This window comes from Takifugu flavidus, chromosome 2, assembly GCF_003711565.1.
Source record: "Takifugu flavidus isolate HTHZ2018 chromosome 2, ASM371156v2, whole genome shotgun sequence".
Lineage (NCBI taxonomy): Eukaryota > Metazoa > Chordata > Actinopteri > Tetraodontiformes > Tetraodontidae > Takifugu > Takifugu flavidus.
Genome location: NC_079521.1, coordinates 18,564,690 through 18,586,722, shown reverse-complemented (window position 1 = coordinate 18,586,722; position 22,033 = coordinate 18,564,690). Strand labels below are relative to the sequence as shown.

General features: G+C 50.9%; 1 protein-coding gene across 1 annotated transcript in view; it reads left to right on the top strand.

The window, feature by feature from the left end:
• Window positions 1-22,033, top strand: part of gse1b (Gse1 coiled-coil protein b) — a 112,167-nt gene that overhangs the window by 16,011 nt on the left and 74,123 nt on the right. Inside the window, exon 2 of the mRNA XM_057018582.1 lies at window positions 12,597-12,729. Within this exon, the coding sequence (XP_056874562.1) occupies window positions 12,597-12,729 (133 nt within the window). The remainder of the gene's footprint in view (window positions 1-12,596; window positions 12,730-22,033) is intronic.

Sequence of the window (22,033 nt, the reverse complement as noted above, 5' to 3'; positions counted from 1 at the left end):
GTGAAGGACCCACAGGGAAGAACAGTAATTGCTCTTTATTTATGCCGAGCAAAGGCTGTGATTAACTAATATCGCCCCAGAGTGTACGTGCACTTGCACACAAACGTGCGCATGCGTGGCTCGCTAATGCGCACGGCTCTGTGGGGCCGGGTGGAGAATTGAGCTTTGAGTTAATCCCAGTTGGTGGAAGGAGGCTCTGTGAAACCACCGGTAGGCAGTCAGGGGGGCAAACTGCAGTCAGGGGGGCAAACTGCAGTCAGAGGGGCAAACTGCAGTCAGATTTGGGGTATTTATGATTAATTTCATAATAAATCACACGTTGTGGTTAAAACCATTCAGCCCACAGGGTCAATAGCATGCACAGCAGCGTGTGTGTGTGTGTGTGTGTGTGTGTGTGTGTGTGGTGTGTGTGTGGTGTGTGTGGTGTGTGTGTGTGTGTGGTGTGTGTGTGTGTGTGTGTGTGTGAGAGAGAGAGAGAGAGATGTGTTTACTCCAAATGCAGTAAGGTAACACTGGGATGTAATCAGAGCCGCATTGAGAGGATGACAACAAGGTTATTCCTTCATTATGGCTCACAAAGACCTGTGTGGGGTGGTGCTGGCTCTGGTACTGGCACTGGTACTGGCTCTGGTACTGGCTCTGGTGCTGGCTCTGGTACTAGCTCTGGTGCTGGCTCTGGTACTGGCTCTGGTACTGGCTCTGGTGCTGGCTCTGGTACTGGCTCTGGTGCTGGCTCTGTAAATTACACATATATACATATATATACATATATGTATAAATGTGTAGCATTGTCTCCTCCCTAAACGGCCCCCACCCACCTGCCTCTGTCTCTGTGGCCCTGTAATGAGACAGTGACAGATTACCCAGAATGCCATTTGCTTCTGGGGCGTTGGGCTTCGGTCTGAAGGTGCTTCGCCTGTAAGCTTCCCGTGACAACGCTTCACGATTCCGCCCCTAATTCCATGTCAGCCGTTTGAAGCCATTTGTAAGAGCGCGCTGGTAATCACAAAAACAGAATTAAAAATCAGCGGAGCCTGGCGCCACCGGAACGCAGGGAGACTCGCTTTACATCCTGGCTGTTTAACCAGTCATTTACCCAGGATGCACCGCGGGTAAATGACCAACATGCATACAAATGTGCCTTAATGTGCACGTACATCCATCTTCCATTCCCATTATTCTCTGGCGCGCCCATGTGACTCCACAGCAGAATGTCCCCACAACTATATGTATGTTTGAAATGAATGAGACAGACCAAAGATGGACCAGAGTCATTGTTTTAGATGATGTTACATTCACCTGTGCACTAAAGGTATTAGCTTAGTAGCAATTAGCACCCCTCAACGAGGCCATATGATTATATCGTCTGTTTATTTTCCGCCATGCTTTTCTCATTAGTGAGCCTTGAGAGGCGCTACTTTTCTCCAGATGTGTAGCAGCTGTCTTGTTTTGGCCGCAGTTTCATCAGGTCGGGTGGCGTTTCATGCTTTATCTGCCCCCTGTCTTTCTAATTTCCTCCTCATTGTTTTATAATACGGTGCATGGGAAACCTGACCCCCCTCCCGAACCCCCCGGCCTTGGTTCGGATCTGATCTGTCTCTGGTTCTGTGCTGCCTCTGGGTCTCACTGCACCTATTCATTATCTAATCTTGCTCCATGTTTAATTTACAGCCTCGCCTGCCGCTGCCATATGTTCCCTTTGTCTCTGTCTGACACACACACACACATGCGCACACACACACACACACACACACAACACACACACATGCTCAGGCGTGGGCTTTATAGAACCTTTGGTATCAAGGGGGAAAGCGAAACAACAAGAAACAGGCCCAAGCGACTCTGCCCCCTCTCCCAGTTTTGTAACCTTGTTCTGAAAGAACAAGAGGCGCGTTTGTTCCGATGAGGTCACAGCGTAGCTCTGCTACCTTCATCTTCTGGGAAGGTTCTTTCTCAACAGCCTGGCCAGTGTGAGGTGAGAGCCTGCTCATATTCCTCTGCTCCCTGCGTCCTTCTCATCACCTGCTCTCCATAAGCTGCCCAGGCAGGTCGTGCATCCAGGTGTGTGTCAGGTGAGAGGCAGAGCAGGGACTGGAGCCTCATCCAGGGACGGGGTCACTGGGAAATCGAAATGGGCTGAGAGCGGTGCATGACCACTCCGGGGCTTTATTTTCCCTGCATCGCACAGTAAAGAGCCCAAATTCTTACTCGTCTCCACTCCTGCCATTAACTTAAAGTGCACAAGGCTGCCATTTGCTCAGGTGCTTTTAGTAAACACGTCGAGCCCAGCAGGAGTTTGAAGACAGCGGAGCGGCACAGCCAGCCCAGGAACTTCCTGTTTGCCTGCTCTTCTGCCTGTTGCTGCACTTTACTCTTCCTCTGCAACCCCCCCCACCCCACCCCCCGCCCCCGCTCCGGCGATGTTCTCCCCCTGCTCTCCTGACCAGTGTATGACGTATTCACTGTGTGAGACCCCTTCAGCATAGTTGAAAGACACACACACACACACACACACACACACACACACACACACACACACACATGCTGGAGGAAGGTTTGCGGTTAGCAGGGTTTCTCTCTGGCTCCAGAGGCTCTGGCCAAGTCAGTGGTGAGGTTTGGCTCACCTCAGACACACACACACACACACACACACATACACACACACACACACACACACACACACACACACTTTCTCTTACTTCTTCCAGTGTCTCTATCCCTTCCAATGACCTGTTCATACATTGCTAAATGTTCGATCCACTTAGCTTTTCTGTCCCTTATAAAGCAGATGTGTGTGTAGATTTTGACGGACTGGATCCCTGCGTAAACCTCTGTAATTCCAGATGTTTTCCTTCTTTCCTCTACTCAGCACACAACAACGATTCATTGATTAAGCAGGAAGTAAGCGGAAGTCGTGATTGATCCTATTAAATGATCCTATTAAACCCACTCTGCTGTCGCCCATGAAACCAGAGTAAAAGGTAGGGAGAGCGATGGAGGGCATCGATTAGGAGGTGAGATAGGGAGCGATCGAGTGCAGTGATGCATTATGGGGCTTTAGGCCTCCTCACACATCCCATCCTTTTCTTTCCTGCCCACCATACCGGTGCCACCTGTCACTCACAACACCAAGGCCACAACTGTGGTCATTAAACGAAGCCGCTCTTGTTTTATGAGCAGACATAAAAACCCGTGACGCCGGCGCTGTTTACAAAAACATCACACTTCTTGAGAAAGAGAAACGGAAAAAAACAGGTTTACTGGTAGCGGAGGTGGAGGGGACGGCTGGGAACAGCGTGGACCACGCAGAACGCTACAGGGACACAACGGGCCACCTTTCCTTCTCCCGCGTGTGTTTGTCGGAACAGCGAATGTTTTCTCTGGTTCTGGTTAATGCTTAAATTTCCTGAGATCTGAGTTTAGCTGGTGGCTTTACTGACTCCAGCGTGTTTATCTAAAAACAGCAACTGAAAGAAGATGGGGGACATATGGCAGGAGGTTGCAGCGGCGTAAGAGAAGCATGCGAACTACTTATTGTGGCTTGGCCCTGCGCCCCAGGAGCAGCCTTGAGTTGTTGATTAGCTGTAGCCCAGCGCACCTCCGTGGAGTCGATGCTGGCACACAGCGAAGCCCATGGAGACAGAGTTCTGCCCAGGCCAGGAACCTCCGACTGGGGTTTGGAAGCCAGCCTTTATCTCACCGCCGAGAATATCCACAGTTACTGGTACACAGCTGGGGCCTTAAAAGCACTAGTGCTGCAGTGTGTGTGTGTGTGTGTGTGTGTGTGTGTGTGCGTGCAGAAATCATACACACGGGCGGCAGGTGGTATAGGTTAATAATTGTTGAATATTTAATCATATATGAATGCACAACATATGTGAATGTCTCTCTCTCTCCCACATGTACACTCACACACACACACACACACACACACACACGGTCACATCTCCACCCAGTAATACATCCATCATGGCCTTTGTGTCCTTTTCCGTCAGCTGCTCACTGCACTGCTCCTGTGTCTGTCTTGTTGCTAGGATACATACACACTCAGGGAGCAGCTCACCCCATGTCATACTTATCCTATCTGTACACACACACACACACACACACACATGCATCCATTTTTGTGCCATATACTGACTGAAAGAAATGTTATTGTCATTGTTTCTTTCAATGTTGTTCCAATGATAATTGAATTGGTTGATCAATAAATGGAATAATTATCTTTGACCTCCTCTGTAATCAAAGGTGCACGTGCCGAAGGACCGATAGAGGGCGCCATCCGCCCTGTTACCTAATTTGTGTGATGGCCTTGCGTCACTTCCTCCTTATCAGTGGGAATACCTCAACAGTGGCTCCTTTCTTTCTTCCCCCCCCCCCCCCTCCCCCCCCCCATGGCTGCTCCCCCCTGGTGCCTTTTTATCTGCTTTCAGGCCTCTCTGATTCTTCCACACCTCCTCTTCCCCCCCCCCCCGCCTCTTTTCGTCCCTTCCTTCCACTCTACTTCCCCACTTCATTTTCCTCTCGCTGCTTCTTCCCTCTTCCTTTACTCTTCCCTTCCAATCCATTCCCTCTGTGATTCCACCCTTTTTTCTTGCGTTCCCTTTCCTCCTCCTGGCACCATTCATCACTCCCCCCCCCCCCCCCTCGGGGGTTTGTTCTGCCTTAATCAGGAGCTTAAGTGTTGCATTTCTACCCAGACAATAGCTGCCATTCAGTCTAGCCTCGTTGTAAATAGGTGTGCCCTGTAAGTGTGCCAGCGGGCACGGCATGCTATCCTCGCCGCAGTAACGGTGACCGGTCGTAGCCTCCGGCGAGAGGAGGCACTGCTCCACACACACTCACACACACACACACACACGCGCGAACCAGGTGGAAGAGCAGAAATGTACTGAAAGATGCCTTTGAAACGCTGCCATACAACGACGGCCAAAGCAGTACACACAGAATCAGGCATGTCTGCACATGATTTTCATTTCTCCTGATTATGACTTTTGGAATTTTGAAAGGACCGGCCCTGTTTTACGTCTTTAAAAAAAAAGGGGTGGGGGGGATTGTGTGCATTTAGTGATGGCTGGACACAACCAGCCGGTTTCTTGGCCACCTGGGGTGCTTGTTCTACGAGGCTCTGCAGACCCCAGCCCAGCTGGATGATGCAGGCTGTCAGACTGGTGTGTCACGAGGAGGCTCGCCAGCTTCCCTCCAACACCCAACCATCTGTCTGCATCCACGATGGGCTCCACCAGAGTGGCATCACACCGCATATCAGTGGGATTCCATCATATCAAACAGAATATCCTGTGCTCTATTAGGCAGGCTGTGAACAAACTTTAACGGTATTTGGGCTCATCCACCAAGTGCAAATGGGTCGGAAAGTCGACATTTTTAGTGTGTGGCACATGCACCGTGACAGGCACAGAGACAAAAAGCAGGACGCTCACACTCAGCCGTCCTATCTATCCTCCTCAGATGGCCATTTGGGCTTGTTAAGCTATCGCCTGGTAACAGAGACAGCCTATCATCAACAGCCACGCCCCTCTGCACATGCTCATAGAGAGGGGCTCATTTGGATCTTTGAAGGGAAAACACGCACACACACACCCTCCACACAAATCCTGGCCTGTCATTGCGCTCCATTGTTTGGCGGCGGTTGCTTTTCCATGGTGTGACTGCCAGCAGATGGCTAGCACTGAGCTGTGCTAGCCGTATACGCCTCCCCCCAACACACAGGCACACAGACATACATAACTGTCCTATCCATTGGGAACATATGCACAGTGCCCATTGAGTCATGCTAGCGTTGGCACAATGCTCTACTTGCATTTTTCTGTTTTAAGGTTTACTGCAAAAGATCTGTATTTTTTTGCCTTTGCATGTATTTTTAGTCTCTTATTCCCTCTCCATACCCCCTTAGATGCACACGTGATCCTGGCAGAGTGGAGATTTCTTCGCTACAGGTGCCCCCATGACCTCTTTCACTATAATGACTGTGTAATCTCATAAAAGGGCCCCCTTGCCCCATTAGCATGTGTAAAGACCATTGTGTTTGTGTGTGTGCATGTGTGTGTGGTTGTGCATAAGTAACTGTTTTGAATCCTTCTCCAGCCATCCGTTGCATCATTTCGCTCTGTAGGTGTTTCTCCCTGTGTGTGCGTCTCTGTGTTTCGCCTGTGTGCAGAAGCAGGTGTCAGAAATAATGGAGTGTGCTGATGCAGTGTTAAAGCAGTCGCTAAGGCCTGAGGACCCCAGGGGTCACCCAGAGGTGACAGGTCAGGGTAGGGGTTAGGAGTCGGCTGTAGCTACACGACATTCCCCTGCTCGCTAATCGTTGCTCTAATGAAAGGCTGCAGAGTGGCAGCTGGTGGAGAAGAGGCGGTGCGAGAGGTGGCGTCAGAGGCAGCCGCTTGTAGGGGAGAGGAGAGGAGAGACGGGAGAGGAAGACAGAGGTGCAAGGGCAGTGTATCCAGTGAAAACGGTCACACACACTCACACAGAACGAGCAGCAATGCCGGCTGCACCAGGCCGAGAGGCTGGAGGAGCTAGCAAAGACAACCCAACAACGGTGGATTTAGTCGTGTTGGAACATCACACGTGTACACAACACCTCAACACACACCCAGAGGTACGCGTGAAACTGCTCTCTCCTTCCCTGTCTCACACACACACCGTGCAGCATGTGTGTGTGTGAGAGTGTAGAAAGCTGAGACTAATGACAGGTTTTGTGTTGTGTGTAAACCCGCTCAGCTGCCCCCTGGACACACTTTACCCAGCCACCTTCGCTCTCTCCCTCTGGAGAACAGGCTTGTTTTGCTCAGCTCTGCTGTATCTTTTACATACTGTAGATATTTTCCTGCTGACAGCAGTCAGCATTAGACAATAAAAACAGCGAGCCTTTTTAAAGATGGCTGCATTTCCACTCCACCTTTGATATGAAGCTAAATCAGGGAACAAGGATGGCTTTGTTTTTCCGCTTTATTGCGGATTCATGCTATAATGTGTCATCTCTGCGAACGCTGATCACTTCCATGTAAATCACTTGGTTGTTTCATCTGGGCTCAGTTCCTTCCTTCACAAGCAATTTCTGCCTGCCAGAGCAACATCTGGCGGCCACAGGAACAGCAAGACCACATGAATCCTGCTGCAGCTCAACACTGACGCGTCGTGTCTGAGAAATAACAGTTTTCCCAAACAAGCACTGGTTTTTAATTCCCAGCTCCTCTTCGGATTTACTCGACCACACTGAGCTCCCTCTCGACATCCCACAGCCTCTTTATCTCACCCACTTATCCCTCGTCCTGCTCCTGATTTGTACCCCCTCCGTCTTTCCTCCTACTCATATTTAAATGTCACCGAGAGTCAAATGTAACATGGATTTCTGTTCATAATGTCAAAGTCATGCCCAGGGGATTTTTAATATCTGCTGTCCTTTTCCTGCGTGCATGCGCTATTTCCCCTAATCCACACATGCAGCACATAAATGTGAATTTGTAATTAATTAAATATCAGATATGCTTGAAAAAAATCTAAACACTAGAGGATGTAATGCTTCAGGGCTTCAAGTATATTAATGCATGAACATGTGCTGGAGCAGGGGCGGAGCCAGAGGGCTGGCCAGGCCTGATTGGACACTCAAGGTGTCACCGTGGTGATTGACAGGTCACTGTGCAAATGCACCTTTAGCATCAGCTGAATAGCTGTGCAGCAGGGACAGAGAGCTACATGATTAAATAGACCATTTAAAGTGATTTGCTGGTGAGTTATAAATGAATGACAAGTTCACTGCACATGCAGAACAGAGAATATGTCTTCAAGTGAACTACAACTAGTCTCCTAATGGTTTATCTGTGCCAGGAGGCTAAAAGCTAACTGTAGCAAAGGCTAACATGATATTAATCTTGTGAGGACAGCACGTTGTCGTCGTCTGTATATCAAATCGAGTCCACATGATTCAGTTCAATCAGGCACCAAAATGGGGACGTACAGTATATATAATATTCTGTAACACAACCTCAGTGTTTAAAGCTTTTTATCCAGATTCAGTTTTGCTTGTTTGAAATTCTAATTGTTTGTAGAAAATTTTATGTAAAACTACTTGGTTTCTAAAGGCTTTTTAAAAAAAAAAAAAAATCCAAATACTGTGTATAATGTTTTATCTATTTTCGTTAAAGCAACATCTGCATCGTAGTTCCTCTGTTAATCTTCTCTTTATTAGAATGTGGCAACACCTTGTTTAAAAGTGTAGTTCTGCCACTTCAAAATAAAGAATCGGCTTGTTTGACACCAGGTCAGGCTGAAGTAAGTGAAACTAGCTTCTACCTGCCAGACAGACGTGAGTCAGACGGCCATTAACATCGTGTGTGCGTGACTTCCTGTCTGCACAAACTGCACCCACGAAAGCAGAATCGCTCCGGCTCCAACGCTCGGCACAGCTCCATGGAGCGCCAGCATCCTTCTGTCCTCCCGATCTGAGCTGGTGTCGGAATAACAGCCCACGGGGATCAATATTGCCACGTGTGCATCCTGTCCCCGGATATGCCACATCACAGGAAGGGACGGAATGTTTGCTCCACCAGCCCTGACGTCACTGTGGCTTCAAGGACGCTGATAGTCGGACCGCTTTGATCCGCTGACCCCCCCGTCTCACTTGTGAAGCTGGGTGGGGTCGCCACCATGGTCAGACTGACAGTAGTTTATGTTCCAGTGCTGTCGAAACAGCTGTATCTGTTTCAGAGATGCCCTCCATTCATCCAAATCCGATCACTTATCGGGCATTTTTTTATGATTCATTCTGGAAACGACGGCTTTGCTAATCCGCCTGCTGAACACACAAGCCAAATCCTTTGTTAGTGAATATTAAAAGCCCCTTGGAAGTCTCCACTCATGTTAAAATAGGCCGCTCTAGACGCTTGATGGAATACTGCACGTCTGCCTCCTTCTAATGAGATTCTTTTCTGCCTCCTGCCTAATTGTGTCTCACCAGCTTCCCTCAGATCAGCTTCAGTCTGCGGGTTATTTCGTGTGGGCTTCCTGTTCTTCTGCCCTTGACTGACCTAAACCTGACCTGTGTTTCAGCCCTGGGCGTCCTTATGGCAACACTGCATGTGTGTGTGTGCGCGCGTGTGTGTGTGTTGGGGAATAATTTGAATGTTAGGCTCGGACAATACTGCTACAGAGGCCACCGAGGCAGAAAAAGGATGACATGGGAGCTCCAGGGTGGACAGAGAGACCGTGAGAGAGAGAACTAGTAGGAAGAGAGGGAATTTGGAGAGTAATGGACAAAGAGTAGCCAGGCTCTTTTTAACTCGGTCTCCGTGGAAGAGGGATGTCAGTCTGTGTCAGTTCGCTCCACTAAGCAGCCTGAAGCGGGAGAAACGGATCGCTCCATCCTCCCCTCGCACTCCTTTCTTGCTCTCTCTTGCTCTCACTCCTTCCTACACTGTCCCTTCTTTCTGGTCTCAGATCTGTTGGTTGTAGCTTTTCTGCCTCAGTTGAGAGGAGCAGAAACATTGCACAGCCCAGGGGAAAACAGCCAGACTAAAAGACCACGCAGGAACCAGTCGTCTCTAAAAGGCGGCCAGCGTTTACAGCCTCCACTCGCTACTGATCACACTTCAGGGGGGGCGAGGCGAGGTCCGCTCCAGATGCTGCAAGAATGGGGCCCTGGAGGTGGGCCACGCTGCCACTGCAGCCCCCGCCCCCACCGTCCCACCCCCCCAACCCCCAGTGTTTCGGGAGACTGGCACACAGCTCTTCAAACACACGAGGGATCAAATCCTCAAATCCCTTGGAAATGTCAGCCACGTTTGAGGAAATGTCAGTGGGCCACACACAAGTGCACGTCAGGCAGCACGTGCACGCTGGCGCACAGATGGTCTTAGCAGCGTGATGTAGGGCGGCCGCAGAGCGAAGTCCAGCTCACGAGCGGCATTTTGCCCTCGCTGACTCGTGGCTGTGGAGCTGATCTTGAGCCTTTTTGCATGGCTAAACATCTGTTTTGTGGCGGTTAGCGGCGCCTCTCAGTACCGAAATAGTCGCTTCGCTCACGTGTTTCGTGTTAAAAACATCACCTGATATCAATTTCACGTCCAAACTCCTCATGCGCTGATCCTGAGTTGATCAGGTGACCTCATCTCCAGCCTCTGACATCATCCCGTGCTCACATTGATCACCATTATACCAGCATTTAGGATGACCCCGCCCCCTGGTGACACGCTGGCCCGCGTGCTCTCACCTCCTCTGCTTATCGACGCTCCCCCTTTGCTGCTTCCTCCATCTCTTGGTATCGACACGGACGGCCCTGAAGAAAAGAGCCCCCCCAGGAAGAAGCCTGGCTGTGTGAGCGAGACAAAGGGGCTGGAGTCCGAGGCAGCGACAGCACCGCTTCCAGTGGGTGACAGGTGAGATGTGGGTCAGCGAAGCGCCTCCAGAGGTCGTGACTCTCTCGACAGACAAGCCTCTCTGTCCACAGCACTCTCGACCCCCCCACGCAGGCCTGCAGGCCTTCGCTGGTTATCTGCAGCTTCGTATGGAGGCCACACGTGGCTGCTAATGTTTTGGGATCCTTTGAGGGCAGACAGCTCTCCACAGACTCTTGAGTGATTTCTGCTGGCAGCCTCTCTCCTCGTCCTTCATTATCATCCATCACCAACGTCCTCCTCTGTGATTAGAGGGGATGATGCTGTGGAATTAACCTCATTTAATTAATACCTACTTATTTCCCATTGCACCCTGTTACCCCGGCCCTGTACCAGCAACAGCATCATTCGTTGCTCCCACCGTCAGACGTGCATCTGTAGGTTTCCTGAGAAACAAGTGTGAACATTTTATGTCCCTTTATTAGCATTAAATACGCCAGTTTTGTTTTATTTCCATTCAGCCTAAAGCGGCTCTGGCTGATTGCATGGGCACGACACCTAAACGTGGATTTGCTGTGCATCAGATCTCAACTGTGAAGCCGGTGCCACAGACCCGGCATCTGCCATCTGTCCGTTCCTCGTTTTGTGTGAGAAATGACAAAACCAGCTCCTTCTGGTCGGGCGCGTTAATCCCCAAGCTCAGACGTGGCTATTTACCTTGATAGCTGATATTTTAAGGACTTTAAAATAGATCCAAGCATACTCGGCTAATAAGCCGAGGAAGGAAAGACAAGCAAATACATCTTGTCTGTCTGAGGCACCAACAGGAGAATCCCAACGAGGCCCAGCCAGCGCGTGGGAAGAGGTGGGCTGTCTTGAACAAAGGTTGAGTTTATTTTTAAGTGAGGGCTGCTTAAATGGTTTTTTAACCCGCTGGTGTTGTGGAGGCAGCTGTTGGGACTTGAAGGGAGAGCAGGTGGGCTGAGGCGGTTGAAACAAACCTTCCAAAGTGAATAATAAAACAAAGCTGACCAGCAGGGAGATTTCCATATGGGCCAACAGCCAGAAACGCTTGCCTATATTTGGGTGGTATCTGCGGCTGCGGTCTGGAGCTGCAGGAGGAAGTGTGGATGTAACCTGATGCTTGTAAACACCTGCAAGTGTGTGTGAGTGTGTGTGTGTGTGTGTGTGTGAGTGTGTGTGTGTGTGGTGTGTGTGTGTGTGTGTGTGTGTGTGAGGGAGAGAGGGAGAGAGGGAGAGAGAACGCGGTTGAACTCCCTCCCCTCAGTGCCTCGTGAGAAGTCATTAGAAATCAGTCGTGTGTGTTATTTTTAGCCGTGTGTGTTTACGAGAGGTGGTCCGAGTCTCGTCGGTCTTGGGGGGCTCTCTGTCGCTCTGCGCCCCCGTCTGCAGCTCAGCTATCTATATTTCATAAGCCCAGGGTGCCTTTTTGTCTTAAGACGTGCGGCACCTCCCCTGGCTGTCTGTGCTGCCATCACAGCCCCCCCCCCCCGACTCCGCTGCCTCCCCAGGCTGACAGCCACCCTCTGCTCCTCCCTCTGCTTTTCATGGTCAGCTTGTCTCTCTCCTGAAGGCTCATCCCTCGTTCCTCTCAGGGAGGAGGGATGAGCCGAGGGAGCCAGACTTGGCCTGTCAGGAAGGCTGGTCCCGTCTCCGTCGCGCTCAGCCTTTGATTCTATCTGTCTGTTTGTTTTGCTGCTCCGTCGCGCTGGGGGGGGGGGGCTTCTGTACTCGCCACTGCGTCCCCTTCAGCTCATGTTTTCTCTTTTTTTTAGGTTCTGTGACAGCAGCTAAAAATGGCTGCACCAGTGACAGGCTGCAGCTGCCGTTAATTGCTGCATTTGCACTTTCTAGTCGCTTCGACTGTTTGCGTGCAAAAACTTTGCAGTCGTGGAGGTTTGTGACGGTTCCACGACGCATCCTGTCGGTCATTAGAGTGGGGGGGTCACTCGCCCCTTGAGGTGCCAAACCAAGAAGATTGTTGTTATTATACCCGTCTTGGTGTTTATGCATGTTGGGTCACCTGATTGTAGCTAAATAAGGCGAAGCGCTGCTTCACGTGTGGTTCCGTGGCGGCGAGGCGGCCCGACGCTGCTTCACGTGTGGTTCCGTGGCGCCGAGGCGGCCCGACGCTGCTTCACGTGTGGTTCCGTGGCGCCGAGGCGGCCCGACGCCGCTTCCTTTATTCCTCCTCTCAAATGTGCCTGTGTTGTGTTTCAGGGCTGCGCTGTGATTGACAGCATCACTGGGGCCAGTAAGGAGGAGTCCTCTCCACCTCTGGGGGAAGACGCTCCTTCTCAAGCTGCGACCTTGGAGCCCGACCGAACCGACAGAGGCGAGCGCCCTCGTTCCAGTGAGTACTGCCCCCCCCCCCCCGGCCGGCTCACAGCCTCTCCTGTTGCTGCCTTTTGAAGGTGTTTTTCCTGTGTTTGCCACCTTTCATTCAGCTCACATCAGTCTCTTTTCTTTTTATACCTGCATCCAAGTGTCACGGGCTCTTAAAATATCTCAGTCTTTTAACTCATGTATGTAAAAAAAGTCTTTGTCGTTTCCAATTATCCTGATCTTGGATCAATTTTATGGCCACGGTTTCATTCTCAGCTCTGACTGACGCTTGGTGTGCTTTTATTCCAAAGATCTACTTTATCCTTGACTGAATAAGATGTTTTAGCGCTTCAAAAACACGCCATTTCATCCACAAACACACACGGTTTTACTTGACCCAAACATCTATTACCTGTTTTTGTCGCCGTGGCGACCTTGGGACACATCTTTCAGCCTGAGACCGCAGGAGATCATTTCCCTCCAGTTTGCTTTGCAAATGCTCACGGATGTTTTCTCCCCCTTCAACTGTAATCACCTTGAAGTATCAACAGACAACGCACACACACACACACACACACACACACACGCACACACACACACACACACACACACACACACACACTGCTACATTTCATTTCTGGAGTAAGAGTTTTGTGGCCCTTTCACTCACTCCATCTCCCCCATCAACACGACGGTTTTGGGCCACATGTACCCAGAGAAAATGGTCTGAGGCTCAAGACGCGGTGATGACAGAGGCATGAATGCACACAGGAAAGTGACACGTGCGCGAGCGCGTGTGTGTGCCCCGAGGGAGGCCACCACTACATTAGGCTTTGGAGCGCAGTGCGTTTATGTGGAAAGTGCTGCTGTCTCCTCACATCAGTGTAGCGGGGCTGCCTCCTCACTGCAGAGCTCCACTCTTCTGCTTCTTTAGGGGGCATTTTCTTACGCCAAAAGTCTCGCATCCAAACAGTTTCCCCCCGACTCCTCAGACTTTTCGCTTCATCTCGTCTTCTTTGCTTTTTCCTCGGAGGCTATTTTTGTCCAGCCGCGAGGGCCCCCACACCGTTTACAGGTGCTGCACCCACACACATGCACAACGGCTCAACCACAAGTCACAAGCTTAGTTAAACAGTTATGACGGAGGCCAGCTCACGTTCACACGCACGCACAGGCACGCGTGCACGCACAGGCATGCACGCACGCACAGGCATGCACGCACACGCAGGCACGCACGCACACGCAGGCATGCACGCAAGCACAGGCACGCACGCATGCACAGGCATGCACGCAGGCATGCACGCACACGCAGGCATGCGCGCACACGCAGGCATGCGCGCACGCACAGGCATGCACGCACATGCAGGCATGCACGCACGCACAGGCATGCACACAGGCATGCACGCACACGCAGGCATGCACGCACACGCAGGCACGCACGCACACATGCGTTGCCCCCCGTGGTTCATTGTGGCTTGAGAACGGGGCTTTCATGAGTTATTTAAGTGCCCTCCATCGTGTGTGTGATGTACGTTAGCTCACGCTGACATGACACGGCCCATTTACCTGCTCGGGCTGTTGTGGGGTTAACACAGAACGGATCAAGACGCCCAGCCTGTCATGGTTGGAAGACTGTTGGTATTAAATCATGAAACAGGCGCCTACACAGCCCGTGGAGAGGCTGATGCTTTCAGACGGTACGGGCAGCAGCACGGCACAGCGTCACCTGCAGCTCTGGGCGCTCAGTCACATGACACATGCACTGGGAGACACGCTCCCCTTTAACCACTTAACCACATTACGCATTCATGAAGAGAAAGCGACAACAATATGCTTCCAATCTGCAGCCTGACGCTCAAAGAAGTTGTAGTTGCTCTGGCTGAAAGTGACCATCAATACATCAATATCATCGCCGTAGAAACGCAGCCACAACAGAAGCTCGTCGCCGAAACGATCTCAGGAACATTTAAACGACTCTTTAAGACTCCACATGTGCCCTGAAATTACACGATGATGTGATTATCGTGAGATGAGCCGTTAGCGTGCTTTGATTGGCCTAGCTCGTTTGACAGCCTTGGCAGCCTCGTGCATCTGGCTACCAGCCCACCAGTGCATTCATCCAGCCCTTCAAGATGGGGTGCGTGCACAGCACTACATGATTCACAGTATCTGAGCATGAAGGAGGACGTCAGTGCGACGGATCGATGTCCATGCAGCCGCTGTAGCTGCCGTGGCTAACGTATCGCATTAAGGGCACCGCGTGGCGAGCCGCCAGGCTAACAGAAGGGGCAGTAAGACCCAGAGTGGTAAAAGCTAACGGTCGTGTCGCTGCACGCTTTGACATGGAGAAAAGAGCAACAGGTGGAGGGATGAGGCGGGATGCTCACATAAAGAAGCCAGCAGTGGGACGATGGGTGCTGCAAGGTGTGGAGAGGGGAGGACAAGGCCGTGGAATAAAGGGACAGCAGGGGATGTTTAGAGAGAGGGAGATCAGGGGTTGAGGAGATAGAGAGAGGAATGCTGCTGGTGCCCCCCCCCCCCACGCCCCCTCTTTTATTCTTTGCTTTTGTCCCCCTCAGTAGGGATGACAGGAGGGTGGGCTAACTCCGAATGACAGTGACAAGCTTGCCATTGCTCCCATGAAATGCTGTTTCTGTGTGTGTGTGTGTGTGTGTGTGTGTGTGTGTGTGTGTGTGTTGTGTGTGTGTGTGTGTGTGTGTGTGTGTGCGTGTGTGTGTGTGCGCGTGCGCACGTTTTTGTTATGCATGATTAAAATGCCACCAGAGACCAGGGTATTGTGAGTCTCCTGGCAGTTCCACGCTTGGCAAGGTGCCAGAATAGTTAGTTGTTGGTGTGTGTGCGTGCGTGCATGCCTGTGTGTGTGTACGTGTGTGTGTGGGCGTGTGTGTGTGTGGGCGTGTGTGTGTCCATAGCCTCTTTTGTCTGTTGCATTTGAACGTTTCTTCAGGAGGTGAAGGATCTGCTTGACTGTGTGTGACTGCATTTCTGTATTTCTGTATTTCTGTATTTCTGTATTTCTGTATTCCTGTATTCCTTCTCCGTCTCCGACGCTCCAGGATGACGGCAGGATTTTTGAGAAACGGAGCTCTGTTCTGCAGCCTGGCGCCAGTCCTGGCAGGCATTGGGGGAATTAGTCAGGAGACAGTGGGTTTGGCCCCGTGCCACAGTTATTAGCCACTTAGAGGGTGGGCACGGGGTTATGCCCTGACTCAATCGCTCCCTGTATTTGCATGTGTGTGTGTGTGTGTGTGTGTGTGTGTGTGTGTGTGTGTTCTCCTCAGTCGCTCCTGGTTGATTTGCGCCCTTCCTCGCACATTCCAAACTCCCCAAAAAAACAAAACAACTGAAGAAGTGGCCATTAAGCTCCCTTCCTTCCTTCCGCCTCCCTCTCTCTCATCTTTCCTCCACATGGGTTTGATTAGGCTGGGCGAGGGCGCAGCGTTGGTGGGGGAGACCTGCCTCCTGTGGCCTTTGCAGAAGTCACACCATCTTGTTTGGAGGCTCGATGGCCGCCTGCTGTGAGGTTGAGGCTCATCGTGGTGCTCGGAGGTCGGGTTACAGACATGTTTGGGCGGTAGTCCTGAAATAAAGATGACCACTTAGTGCAGGACCTCCAGACCTGCAGCTTTTGACCCCAGTTCAACCAGGAAACAGGTGTTGAAGCAGGATTAGGCCAGACGGGCTGCAACCCCGCACAGCTGGCTGTCTTTGTCTGTTTATTTACAGCGTGTGTGAAAGCAACGCTACCACAAGCCCAGAGGGACAAAATGACTTGGTTATGCAAAGATTTAGATCAAATGCATTCATGAGAAATGTATATATTTATGTGAAGTGAATCCAGGTACACAGGTTAGCTGATCTTTAGCATAAATGGATACGATACTGGAAATCCATGATTCTCTATATTGTTTACAGTATTTCAGCGTTAGCAATTAGAGCCTCGTTAGGGCGAATCAAGGGTTGAGGATCCACCTGAACTGTCTTTTTGAGCCGATATCCGGTTCCGAACCCTGAGGCGGTGATGACATTCCCAACGGGAGGCCAAATGTTCCCCTGTAGTGCTGGTAAAAAAGTGGAGTCAGAGGGAGTCAAACACATTTCATACAGCTGGAAATAAACGTCTGGTTTAGACGAAGCTTCAAAGACACCGTTTCATCTTTAATCTAATCAGAGCCTGTGGACATCAGGGCTTTCCCCTCCTTACTAGCGGAGTGTTCGTAAAGGTTAGGAGCATCTTTGTAGTAAACAGAGCTTTCATTTCTTCCTTTCCGCTGCTCCTCTCACTCAATCACATCTCCATTTTCCCTCCTTCCCAGCGTTTCCCTCCTCCCTCTCTCCTCACACACTGTCCTCCCCTGTCAGGTGACTTGGCTGAGACTAAGTGCCTTTTTCTGTTTCACAGCAGGTGGGGCTGTAATAAAAGCGTGTCAGTGGGAGACTGGGGTCGCTCTGTCACATGCTCTTTGCCTTCCGTCCGTTACCTCCCCCCCCCCCCAGCCCTCGCCCCGTCCCCGCTAACCCACCACCTTCCTTCCCTCTTTCTTTTCTTTGCCACCTTCTCTGCATCTCTGGCTTTCTTCAGGGACACAATAATAAGCAGCAGCAGGAGCTGCACACACACACACACTCACACACTCACACACACACACACACACACTCACACACTCACACACTCACACGCTCACACACACACACACACACACACACACACTCACACACTCACACACACACACACACACACACTCACATTTACTCGATATATAAATAGTGCAGGTTAAGTTTTATTGTTTGCTGAGCTGCTGCTGCCAACCGGTCTCTCCTGTTCTTCAGTAAACCTGCAGGCTGCATGGAAATCAGCTTCCTGTTCTGTTCTTTGTCCCTTCGTGTCAGCTCACGGGGCATGCGCTCGTATGCGTGCGCGCCACCCTTGAGAGGCCGTCTGCGCACGTGTGCTTTCCAGTTCCCTTTAAAAGCAGAGGATTTTTCCATTTTGTGTGTATTTGTGTGCACATGGACTCGTACCTGCTCGAGCCACAGGGTGGCAGCACTGAGCCCTTTCTTTAGCACACAAGCGCGCTGACACGGGCACGCCGTCGAGGTCACGTTCACGCAGGCACATGCGCAGCCCTCTTTAGTGTGTCTTTGCTTGGGATTGTGTAAGGTGACTGTTGTGAATTATTCAGTAAGAGCCTTGTTAATGGCTGACAGTGAACATGGCCTCTCTGCTCCTCTGTTAGCCCGCTACTAGAACATTCTGGTTCATTCCAATCTGTTCTTCTCTTTGTCACAAATGCTTCAATACAATACTCATAAAAAGCTTTTTACATTTCTTGTAAGAAAACAGGAGCAATTAATTCAAAATATGATTGAAATTAATTAGCTTAATATTGTTTCTTCTTTATCCACAAAAAGAATCATTCTCTTTACCGTTTTCTTCTGTTCGGCTTAGCTGTTAAACACACACAGGACATGTGTGTGTTCACACATAGGACGTGTGTGTGTTTGCATGGGAGCGTGCGCATGTTCTGTGCGTGCCTGTCTAGCTAGGCACTACTCATGTTCATGCTGATGCTGAGCTTCATGTCTGTTTGTGATGTGGCGGGAGAATAATATGACAATAGCGCTCATATCATCTGCACTAAACATATTAGAGCGTCCTTTTTTGTCTCTGTGTTAAAGTTCCTGCTTCGCTCAGTCCGTTGTTCCCTCTGATGCAATCAGGGACAGTGGGAGCCATAAAGCCTGGTGCAGCAGCCTGCTGAAGCTGCTGAGGTCTGGCCAAGCTCAGGCAGCTTCTGGGAGAATTGCTAGTGACATGTCCTGGGTGAAACACCCTCTGCTGGGACCCCCAAGCAGCCTCCCTGGCTCCAGCCTGGCTGATGGAGTCCAGCCACCCCCACCGCTGCTGCACGTCCTTCTAACATCTGTCGGTCTCATCAAAATAGTTGCTTCCTTGTTCCTCCCAAGATCTCACCACTTCCAGGATCCTTCCCACCGAACATCTTCGCCTTCTTCCTCCCTTCACATGATCTTTCTGTCGTCTCACATGGACGCTTTCTGTCCCCCCGTCCTTTAGATGTCCACAAAACCTTGAAGTGGAGTCGCGTGTGAGAATTGCTGCTAATTAGGCAGCAGCGACAGTGGTGGGGTGTCTTTAGTTCAGTGGCGTGTTGAGAGAGACAGAAATGCCGACTATCAGTCCAATTTCTACTCTCAGAGCCTCAATGAAAGAAAATGAGACGCTTCCAAGCAGGAAAATTAAGCATTTGCTGTCGTCCTTTTCATGTCCCGTCACTGTCTTGTATCCTTTTATCTACTGATCCAGGCTGTTGGGTGGGGGGGGCTCCAGGACGTCTCCTACTGTAGAACGAGCACCGGCACCCCCTGACACCACAGCTTGGAGACGACTGCCTGCTTTTTGGGATTTTGGGGCATTCACAAACACCTGTGTGGCCACGGCCGCTGCTCTCCTGCGTGTGCTAATAGCCGCGGCTTTAAGCGAGAAACAGGAGGCGTTTTGGAGTTGTCAAGACATCCAAGATGTGGGAGGGAGCGAAACACTGAGACGCAAACACTGAGAGCTATTGATCTCCTCCCCGGTTAAACTCTGACTCAGTGACCTCGCTTTCTTAGCACCTTTGTGCATGTGTGAAAGCGTGTTGTGGACGATAACCACTGAGAGCACGGAGGCTTGCTTCTGTTAAGTGGCCTCGTGAACATTTAGCAGCGGCGGCGGCGGCGGCTTCGCTAACAGGCAGGTTTGAGTTTACAAGCGCGACTGCAGCTCGTGAGTTGGTTTGTCATTCTCATGTTAGCATGATGCATAAACTGTTCGCACGAGACCTCACGCGAGCCTCCAACATACTCAATTTCTTCTTCTCTTTTTATTTTCCCTATGAAGGTTCCCTCTCCTGTCCTTATGTGTGTGACAGTTGACACATTTATGGACAATTTGCCAGTGCCAGCTGAGACAGAAAGCTATTTACAGCCTGGCGTTATACACACTTTGGACTCTGGCGGTTAGCATAAATCCACCACCGGAGCCGGCGGATGATACACAATGTTGACAACTCTGGTCGTTAAATCTTCAAATATACTGTCGTTGGCAGGTGATGACTCAGTCAGCCATGTTCGGTCCTTTTTAACCTTCCTAATACTCCTGTCCTCAGAGAGATGCACCTCGCCCACAAACATCAGACACATGTTGAAGGCCTGCGCCGCGGTTATTTATGGCTCGCTGCCATCACATTAACAGCCGGCTCTGGCTTCTCCTCCCCCTGTCTTGCGTTACCCACCTCCCCCCGCTCATCCCACAGCCCCTTCAACTATCATTTAGCTTTACGAGGGGTCCTAAAACAAGCCCGAGGTGCACGCCCCTCCCCCTTTGTGCCGTAGATTGATATCCTCCTTAAGTCAGACATGCGCCTCTCCGTTACTGAGGAGAAATTGATGGCAGATGGGTGTGATGGGAGCTGGCAGGGTGTCACAGGAGTTTGGCTGCGCGTGTATCGAAGTCTGTGTTTGCACGAGGCCGCTACCAGTGTGCGCCGCATACGAAAAGACTTATTAAGGGAGGCAGAGGAATCGGTTTTAGGTTAGGCTGAGGAGGGCGGCACTAATGGAGGAGTAAACCCGCAGCGAGGCTGGAAGACTCACACAGATCGGGCAGAGGAGGGAGGCAGGCTTATTTTTTATGAGCCGTCCCTCTGTGTATGATACTGTTGCTATAAACAAGACGTCAGCTGAAGAGGGGCTGTTTATAAGGTTCTCCCAGAGTGCGACTATCAAACAGCCTGTGAAATCCTAATCAGCCCGTGTGTGTGTTTGCCTGTGTGGTTGTCGTCCACCAGAACAACCATCTGTCTCGTGCACTAACAGGAACACCCAGCACAACCGTCTTTGTGTTATTTCCTGTTTGACGAGCCTGGCTACGGCTCGGGCGTGTGAAGCAACAGACGCCGCGGCACAAGCCGGAATCTGTCGTGAGGGACGGCAGCAGCGCAGCGTTCCTCTGCCTATCACTGACACACACCTGGATGGAGTTCATGGCCACGCTTTTCCATCGCTCTGTGTTTTTGTGCAAACTGCATTAGCATACATTGGGTGTAGCGACTAAACAGGATTAGGCTAATCTCATGAAGAGATAGCGAGTCACCTTCACCATATGGCCATGCTAACCCGCTAAGCTCACCAGATTTTGGTTTCTCCAGGTTTGTCTGAATGGAGAGATCATTAAGCTTGTTTACTAGCTTGTGTGTGTGTGTCGCATTCGCTGCCTTTTTTTTTTTTTAATTCCTTGGAGAACAAAGAAAAGGTTTGTTTGATTAATTATTGCTGTTAGACGTGAATGTAAATGATCAAAGCAGCACATTTGCATTCTGTGTTTAATTATTCATGAGTGCTCATGAATTGGGACACCTGTGAGGCCTCTTTTCTCTGCAGCTCCCAACCTCACAGAGGGGCACACAGGCGTGTCTTCAGACGCGACCCGGCGGGTTTGAGCCGGGCTTCTCGCCGCCGCGCTCCGTTGTACGCGGAGCTGCGGGTCACTGCCAGTTCATGTTGATATTATTAGGTTACGTTTTGGCTCTGGCTGAGGTTCAAGCGATCTGATGAGATTACTGCAGGGTGTTAAAGCCCAGACTGTCACCCTGACTCCACGATTCACCTCTGCAGAGACAAGGGGGGAAACTTTGATGTAATTATCCACACTGCTGCCATCTCAGACGTCCGCGGAGGGCTCGGCGAGGGGAGGATAAATCAGAGCGAGGTAAGGGGGGGCCACGAGGTGGGAAGGGGAGAGAAGGGAAAATAAGTGCAGAGAGGAGCGAGATGCTGACAATGGCACAAAAGTAGGTATTATTTGCCTCTTTTTCTTCTTCTCTTCTCCCATCTCTGCCCCTCATCATCAGCAGCGCCCGGCTGCTGCTGAAATGGGCCCTTGTTACCATGGATATAAGCGCCGGCTCTGCTCCACTCGATGGGGCTGGGTGATAAATGGTGGGATAGGGAGGAAGTTAATAATTTATCCCAGGGAGGGGGAAGCGTTCTGGGCAGCGTTACCTAGTGTAATGGGTTAAGTGCAGCGATTGCTGCGTGCAGAGCAATAGACTCTCAGGAGGTGATGTATAAAAAATGAATGAGTGCTGGAGTGGAGCCTGCTGGGAAGGAACTATCAGGGGAAAGTGTGTGTGTGTGTGTGTGTGTGTGTGTGGGGAGGCAGGTGGGGGATGTGTTTTGGGAATGCGGCTTTGTCGCTCCTCGCAGGATTGTCAGGTGAAGACGAGTGGCGCCATAACAACGGCTGCTCT